At 44.9% G+C, this 9,438-nt stretch overlaps 1 protein-coding gene across 1 annotated transcript; it reads left to right on the top strand.

Moving 5' to 3' along the window:
* Positions 1-122: 122 nt before the first annotated feature.
* MRPS18B (mitochondrial ribosomal protein S18B) lies at positions 123-6,786 on the top strand. Its single transcript, XM_075836383.1, has 7 exons — positions 123-226; positions 316-427; positions 1,081-1,178; positions 3,282-3,350; positions 3,465-3,531; positions 3,622-3,681; positions 6,513-6,786. The coding sequence occupies exons 1-7, from the start codon at positions 143-145 to the stop codon at positions 6,713-6,715; spliced, it is 693 nt and encodes a 230-aa protein (XP_075692498.1). The 5' UTR covers positions 123-142; the 3' UTR covers positions 6,716-6,786.
* Positions 6,787-9,438: the final 2,652 nt, after the last annotated feature.

The following is a 9,438-nucleotide window of genomic DNA, read 5'->3' on the forward strand; positions in this document are numbered from 1 at the left end:
CCATCCGCTGAAAAAAACAACCCGGTTAGCTATGAAGATCTGTGTGTCAATGCATTGGGCGGTGTTTGTCAATGCGCCTGTTGTTAATAAAGTTTGATGAAGAAAAAGAAAACTAATAATGGTTGGCAGATGTCCTTGCGTTATGCTTAGACCTTCCCTCACCAAGATGGCGGCCTCCTTGGGCAAGTTCTGTGTGACCGGCGTGAGAGGGGTTCTATTGAGCAGGGTAATTAAGAAACGGATTGTAATTAGGGCACGGCATTGTTGTAGATGACAGTCGGTGTAAATCCATAATGCCGTGTGTTCTCCCCGCAGACCCCGGTATCAGCATTGCCCTTTGGGGTCCGCTCATTCTGTAGCCCCCCTGAAGAGTTTGATCTGGTTTCTCGTTATAAGGAGCATCCCTGGGAGTATCTGAGCAGTGAAGGTGATCGGCAATCAATTAACTGTGCAGTCTATCTATTGTCCTCTGTTATCAGCCATATCCGCTAGGGAGAGTCTGATTGTAGTGTTATTCAATGGGATAACTGACGAGGTCCAGAGCCATCCCTTACCTTATAATGTGGGGTTTCCAGCCTGTGTCATAACTACAACCCCCAGCATGTTTCCGACAATCTTCAACTGTCCAAGGCGTGCTGAAAGTTGTAGTTTTTTTTGTTCCATTCCAGATTGAGGGTCTTGCTGCCCCCACACTTTGGATCCAATGGAAAATTCGGCACGGATTAACAATCTGCATCCCATGCATGTGAATGGGGTTTCCGCAACTTTGTTAAAAAAAACTGCGCCGCAGAAAAAAAATTGACTTATTCTTGCGGATTCCACGCGGAAAAGCCAGTGGATCAGACCCGTTAAAGGAGCTGATCCTCGTGCGGACCCGCGGTCAGAAATCTGCCGTAAATACGTGTCGGATTTGTAGTAATCACAATGTGACTACGGCATTATAGGGTAATCATTGCTCTGAATAAAGACCTGCAGCCCCCCGGGGGGCAATTTGTGGACCCCTCTATAAGCTTTACCTGCCATGACAGGGAGTTGTCTGTAGACTGGGGCCGGGGTCTTATATTTCTCCTCTCTCTCTAGAGTACTCGGAGCGGTATGGACAGCGGACCGTGTGGGCCGGTTATAGAAGAAACCACAAGGGATCCATCCCACCCCAGAAAACCCGGAAAACCTGCATTGTGAGGCCTTGGGGCGGGTTGTCCCATAATTACAGGGATTGTCATAACTGGTCAGCCCCTGTCCGTATAGTAGTGACTATAGACATTATAGTGGGGTCCTGCACTTGAGACCCCCCTCTATTAGCCGGGGTGTTGAGACGTGACCTGAGGTTAGATGCAAACGTCACAAGGTTTCATTAACGTGAGATCTGGTCATCGTAAAGTCGCAGCTCTGCTGAGAAGGATAATCCACGGTGACTGCCGGCTCTCAGCAAGAACAACCCCTCGTATCTCGGCTTTCCGGACCCTCGTGACAGGGGAGAGGGATTTTGGGATTAACCAGGTTTTAATAAAGCTAAATTACAGTTGGTGCAGGTGCCCCTTGTAAAGCATTGAATGGTCATTTTTGGATTACACAGTCTGTTGCCAAGGTTACCCATTAATCTTTTGGTTCATTCATTAAAGGGAACCGGTCAGTAGTTTTGCCGCGTCAAAGCAGCTGTCAGGGTGATATAGGGGAGGGGAAGGGCATGGTAAACATTACTTTTTTTTTCTGGCGTTTGGTTCCCCCCCGTGCGGCGGTCGCAAGTGACGCGCTCTGCTCTGCGTGACGGCTCTAGTGGTTTCTTGATTGGCCGATAAAGCCAACACAGAGCAATCAGGAGACCACTAGAGCCGTCACTCAGAGCAGAGGGGCGGAGCTTGCAGCAGCCCTGCCTCGGCACCCCTTGCGATCACCGCGCTGGGGGAATTAAACGTCATTTTTTCGGTCATGCAACTTGCACGACTGAGACAAAAGGTACGTTTAAAATGCCCTATCGCCCTGTCAGCAGTTTTGAGACTTCAAAACTGCTGACAGGTTCCCCTTAAAATAAGATTTAAAGGGGAAATCCAAGCCAAATCATGTTCTGACACATCAGAACTGTGAGACCCCCAACTACAAGGGTGTACAGAGCTCTAAAGTGCGCCCCTGCCCCTTTGGGAATAGTCCGATATCCAGCGACTGTCTAGACCTAGCATGCCCTGTCACAATATTTTGCCCCTTTAAAAAAGTAACAAAAACCTCCAAATGAAAAAATGACTTATCTGACTTAAATTTGATTACTGTGGTGGCCTCCTTATAGTTGTGGCCTTCCTCTTGTCTGTGCCCGAGACATTCACAGGATTTATTACACCCCATCTGGACTTTATAGAATGGGCAGAGTGCCCGGGATGCCTATTAACCACTGGCACGGGGTTGCGAGTGTAGAGTTCTCCAATACTACTGGCAGGACAGTCTTAGTTTTATAGAGTCTCTTTTAGACACTCCAAAAATGATGCACCCTTAGGTCGGCCTCTTCGGACTTGCGGATGATGATGATCCTGTGAATGTCGCTGCTCGTACCCGGTATAAACTTACCATGCTGAAGTTGGTTTCTTATTTAACAAAAACATATTCCTTGTGAATAAGAATCCGCCTGGTTATAAACATTTATTCACCTTTGCTATAAATGTTATTCGACTTAATTGGAAGCGCCTCAATAAACCCTCCATCCGTGACATTAAAGAAGCACTCCGTTTTTTCACCTTTGTATTATTACAGTTTACATAGACCAAAATATCTTCTTAAATCGTATTTACTTGTCTGCGCTAGATGGATTACCGATTTTCCATCTTGGCTGCTTTCCCCTTAAGACAGAAGCGGCTGCCGGTGCGTGGCTATGCCGATTGGCTTTTGCTGGGGAATCCTACAATTCCCATCATGCCCCATTTCTTTGCCCTGAAGTAGCAGTAGTGAATAGACTCCATAGAAACAGAGTCCTGGGACCCCTCTCACTGGCTGCTAAATGGACTCACAGAGCGGAGATACTACGTAGACTTATCATTATGCAGTATACGATTTCTTGGGAAGTGGGGGGGGGGGCATTCATTTGGCTTTGATGGCACATCGTACACATTCACTTCTTGGTCCCATCCTGAATACATGTCCCCTTTAAATAATAGAATGATTAAAACCGATCAAAAGAGATTACCAATACAGGGGTCTCTACAAACAGCGCCACCCTCGTCTATGGTTTGTGTCTGGTATTGCATTTCGGCCCCATTCAAGTTAACATGCACTAACTCCTTTCTATTCTCTGGCAGAGAGGAAATAAAGTGAGTGGTAATCCCTGTCCTATCTGCCGGGACCAGCAGCTCGGTGTGGATTACCGGGTGAGTAGGGTCCTATAATAGAGGCCGTATAGGTGCGGTGACTACTGGCCTGTCTCTCCCTCTATACGGATCCTCCCATACCAGACTGTTCTATGATTGATCTTCTGTCCACAGAACGTGAAGTTACTCCAGCAGTTCATCTGTCCGCACACAGGAGTGGTGTATGATCCTACCAGAACAGGTTTGTCTGACTATCCCATATGACATAGGGCGTAACCCCGGTCAGTATGCACAGACGCCTATAGACCTAATTCATGTATTTATCTCCTAGGTGTGTGCATGAAGCAACACAAGCGGCTTACGAAGGCCATAACTGATGCCGAGGACCATGGTGAGCAGTCAGGGAGTTGTTGCGTGATTTGAGATAAAGGTTGCTTGGCTGTTTCTATAAGGCCAGATTCACACGACCGTGGGGAAACTCAGACGTGAAAAACCTGGATGTTTTTCACGTCAGAGGTTCCCCGTGCGGGTCCCGTTTTCACGGATCCCCATAAACTTGAGTCTATGGAGGGATCTGTGAAAACGTAAGCTAATAGGACAAGGACATGTTCTACCTTTCAACGGACCCCTCGCACGATCCGTTGAAACAACGGCCGTGTGACGGCCCCATCGAAATACACGTGTCCGTGTGACGGGCTTTGTTTTAATGGCCGTCACGCGGACGTATCCTATGTTCGTTAGAATTCGGGATAACTTCCTTTAAAAAAATGCTTCACCACCCCATGTCAACTTATGCTGCGGATTCGTTGCTCTTGTGTTGCGAATTTTGCAGAAGAAATAATTCGATGCCACTGCAAAAAACACAAATAAGAAAAAATTGGTGTAAAATGAAAAAAAAAACATCCACTTACAGCCCGGACTGTACCGAGAACAGAGGGACGCGTCGACATGACAACGGCCCGTGGTAAGTATAAACTTTTTTTTTTTTATTCTTTCAAGCGCTGGATTACGTCCGAAAACGTGCACGACTATTTGGTGCGTTTTTTTTTTTTGGGGCGGAGTTCGCTGGTTCTAGGTCTCATGCGCTGTGTCATTTTACACAGCGCATCTGACCCGTGGGAACCCGGCCTTAGGGTATGTTCACACGGCCAAATTTCAGACGTATACGAGGCGTATTATGCCTCGTTTTACGTCTGAAAATAGGGCTACAATACGTCGGCAAACATCTGCCCATTCATTTGAATGGGTTTGCCGACGTACTGTGCAGACGACCTGTTATTTACGCGTCGGCGTTTGACAGCTGTCAAACGACGACGCGTAAAAATACAGCCTCGTCAAAAGAAGTGCAGGACACTTATATACATTATATGCGGGACACTTCTATACATTATATACAGGACACTTATATACATTATATGCGGGACACTTATATACATTATATGCGGGACACTTCTATACATTATATGCGGGACACTTATATACATTATATGCGGGACACTTCTATACATTATATGCGGGACACTTCTATACATTATATGCGGGACACTTCTATACATTATATGCGGGACACTTCTATACATTATATGCGGGACACTTCTATACATTATATGCGGGACACTTCTATACATTATATGCGGGACACTTCTATACATTATATGCGGGACACTTCTATACATTATATGCGGGACACTTCTATACATTATATGCGGGACACTTCTATACATTATATGCGGGACACTTCTATACATTATATGCGGGACACTTCTATACATTATATGCGGGACACTTCTATACATTATATGCGGGACACTTCTATACATTATATGCGGGACACTTCTATACATTATATGCGGGACACTTCTATACATTATATGCGGGACACTTCTATACATTATATGCGGGACACTTCTATACATTATATGCGGGACACTTCTATACATTATATGCGGGACACTTCTATACATTATATGCGGGACACTTCTATACATTATATGCGGGACACTTCTATACATTATATGCGGGACACTTCTATACATTATATGCGGGACACTTCTATACATTATATGCGGGACACTTCTATACATTATATGCGGGACCCTTATATACATTATATGCGGGACACTTCTATACATTATATGCGGGACACTTATATACATTATATGCGGGACACTTCTATACATTATATGCGGGACACTTCTATACATTATATGCGGGACACTTCTATACATTATATGCGGGACACTTCTATACATTATATGCGGGACACTTCTATACATTATATGCGGGACACTTCTATACATTATATGCGGGACACTTCTATACATTATATGCGGGACACTTCTATACATTATATGCGGGACACTTCTATACATTATATGCGGGACACTTCTATACATTATATGCGGGACACTTCTATACATTATATGCGGGACACTTCTATACATTATATGCGGGACACTTCTATACATTATATGCGGGACACTTCTATACATTATATGCGGGACACTTCTATACATTATATGCGGGACACTTCTATACATTATATGCGGGACACTTCTATACATTATATGCGGGACACTTCTATACATTATATGCGGGACACTTCTATACATTATATGCGGGACACTTCTATACATTATATGCGGGACACTTATATACATTATATGCGGGACACTTCTATACATTATATGCGGGACACTTCTATACATTATATGCGGGACACTTATATACATTATATGCGGGACACTTCTATACATTATATGCGGGACACTTATATACATTATATGCGGGACACTTCTATACATTATATGCGGGACACTTATATACATTATATGCAGGACACTTCTTTGGACGTTTTTGGAGCTGTTTTCTCATAGACTCCAATGAAAACAGCTCCAAAAACGGACGTAAAAAACGCAGCAAAAACGGCGCGAAAAATGCGAGTTGGTAAAAAAAAACGTCTGAAAAGCAGGGTTTGTTTTCCCTTGAAAACAGCTCTGGATTTTCAGACGTTTTTGTTGACTACGTGTGCACATACCCTAAAACTGTGCAGAGCATTTGGAGTTTATTATCTGGGGACCCCCCTCATTCATTGTAATGATGGGAATTCCAAAAGCCCTACTTCTAATTAACAGATCATAAAAGGAAGAAAAGACACACACACAATATCAACGGGATAAGAAATTGCACATGTAACACTTTATTATCATCTCTTATTTGCAGGTTTCCTGCCGGTTTTGATACAACACAAGGATATGACCTTTGGAGACTATTCCCGGCACCACGGCGCAGTGGCACAAACCCCTCCTGCCCCAGCAGGCCCCTGGTATTCCTGGTATGAGTGGCAAGAGCCGGCAGCAAAGGACGTAGCAAAATTACAGAAGCTGTACAAGCCGTACTGGAAGGAGATGATGGGGGAGCAATGACCAGGCAGTGCGGCTATTTTATGTTTTCTGTATGTAACATTGAATAAAATGGAGACGTCTGGTAATAATGAGGCAGCGTGGAATCAGTTCATATATATACTCATCCATAATACTACTCAGTTAGGCTGGATTCACACGAGCGTGGCGTTTTTGCGCACGTAAAAGCCACTTACCAGCTCCGTGTGTCAGCAGCATATGATGCGCAGCTGCGTGCTTTTCGCGCAGCCGCCATCATTATGACACTCCATCTGGATGTTTGTAAACAGAAAAGCACGTGGTTCTTTTCTGTTCTCATTCATCCTTTTGACAGCTGTTGCGCGAATCACGCAGTTCGCACGGAAGTGCTTCCGTGCGGCATGTGTGGTTTTCACCCACCCATTGACTTCAATGGGTGCGTGATTCACACAAAACGCCGAAAGAACAGACGTGTCGCGCCCTTTTTTTCAGCGGACTCACGCTGAGTAAAAATCACGCACATGTTCGCACGGCCCCATAGACTAACATAGGTCCGTGCGACGCGCGTGAAAATCACGCGCGTTGCACGGACGCAATTCCCGTTCGTCTGAATAAAGCCTTATATATACCCTGCTCCATAACACAGCACAACTGCAGCCGCAGATCCAGATAAGGCGAAGTCGGTCACTTGTAATATTATTGCGGGCACCCAGTGTTTCCTGCCTATAATACCATGAAGCGGCTACAGAGTCACGATACACAGAGTCACGATCCACAGAGTCACGATCCACAGAGTCACGATCCACAGAGTCACGATCTACTGCAGCCACATTGCATCACGCTTTCTAGTAGACAGATGTGACGCTGCTTTGGTTACAGAATATTGCCTCTGATGTTATCATGTAGAGGAGCAGTGCATTGTGATCGGCATGTGGGCTGTCATGTGGCTGCCGGAGGGAATGTCCTGTTTATACTTCTCCAAGTAGAGGCCGGACTGTGGAAGTAAAATGCATACAAAAGAGAACGAGGAGTCGTGCACTGTCAGGCTATGTTCACACGCTCAACCAAAAACGTCTGAAAATACAGAGCTGTTTTCAAGGGAAACCAGCTCCTGATTTTCAGATATTTTTTTAAGCCACTCACAATTTTCGTGGCGTTTTTTTACGGCCGTTTTTGGAGAGGTTTTCAATAGTCAATGAAAAACGCCTCCAAAAAACGTCCCAAGAAGTGACCTGCACTTTTTTCACGGCCATTTTTCAAAACGGCCACGTAAAAAAAAAAAAAAAGGCCCGTCGGAACAATGGGCAGCTGTTTGGAGGCGTTCTGCTTCCGAATTTTCGGCCGTTTACGTCCCAAAAATATGCCGTGTGAACATACCCTTATTAGTATGAAAATAGAAAAATCCCAATTTTATTAAGTCAAACGAATTGAAAATATAGAGGAGATCCAAACAAGATTAAGGCCCCATGCACCCGACCGTGCCCGCAATCACGGCCCACTATTGCGGGCATGGCCGGCCGCCGACTGCCACCCGCATTTTCGGGCCGTGCTCCCATACAAAGTATGGGAGCACGGCCCGCAAAATGCAAAAGAACGGACATGTTCCATAATTTTCGGACCATTTCTATGGCACGGACACCCATCCCTAGCGATACGGAAAGGTGTCCGCGTTGAATGAAAGTGAATGGGTCCATTTTTGCGGTCTGCAAAAACGGAGGTTTTTTACGGTCGTGTGCATGGAGCCTAAAGTACAACTAAACGTTCAACAAACTTGTGACATGTCAGAAGTTTTGATTGGTGGGGGGTCCGAGCACTGAGACCCCCACCAATCGCTCAAACGAAGCGGCAGAAGTGTTCGTGTGAGCGCTCAGACACTTCGTTTTCTGTTCGGCTTTTTCCGGAAATCAATGTAGCGGTGTGCGGGCTCAGTAGAAAGTCTATGAGCCATTACATCGCCTTTCCAGAAAAAGCCGAACAGAAACGAAGCGGCTGAACGCTCACACAAACACTTCTGCCGCTTCGTTTTAGCGATTGGTGGGGGTCTCCGTGCTCTGACCCCCCACCAATCAAAGATTGACATGTCACAAGTTTGTTGAACGTTTAGTTACCATTTAACTGTATAAGGTCCATACCGGGAAAAGATTCTCGTTGCGTTGTTTACCGGTACTTCCGCTATTCTAGACCCACTTGTTTGCATTACGCACTTTTTCAATGACCTGTAAAACTTGTCCCGTATCAAGTACCCCAGACCCTTTGGACTATGTAATTGACGTCATACTCCCGGTTAGCTGCCATGTAATCTTGTGTATGACATATACGGATGTGATATTGAGGTCCCTTTTTTCTCTGGATGGCCCTTATACAGTTCATCTTGTTTGGATCTCCTGTATATTTTATATTCCCCATTTTTTGTGATTTAATAAAACTTAGATTTGTGCACGACTCCTTGTTCTCTTCTGTATATACATGACGTTTTTGGAGTCCTTATTTACGTTACTATTTTTTTTTTTAACTTTTGGAGGTGTAATACCGTACACAGGAATCACCGAGCCAACAATTTATATGTCCTGTGAGACCTATAGTTGCGCAAGTAAAGTATAGACCGCAGGGAAATTGTGTGTGTGTGTGTGTGTGTGTGTGTGTGTGTGTGTGTACAGGTGGAGTGAAGTCTGGTCACTAAGGAGTGAAAGGAACAGTGTCACGACCAACTTTTTTTTAATATGTTATGGGTTTTAGTGTGATAGATAAAGAAATTTTATTAATGTATG

This window comes from Rhinoderma darwinii, chromosome 8 (assembly GCF_050947455.1).
Source record: "Rhinoderma darwinii isolate aRhiDar2 chromosome 8, aRhiDar2.hap1, whole genome shotgun sequence".
NCBI lineage: Eukaryota > Metazoa > Chordata > Amphibia > Anura > Rhinodermatidae > Rhinoderma > Rhinoderma darwinii.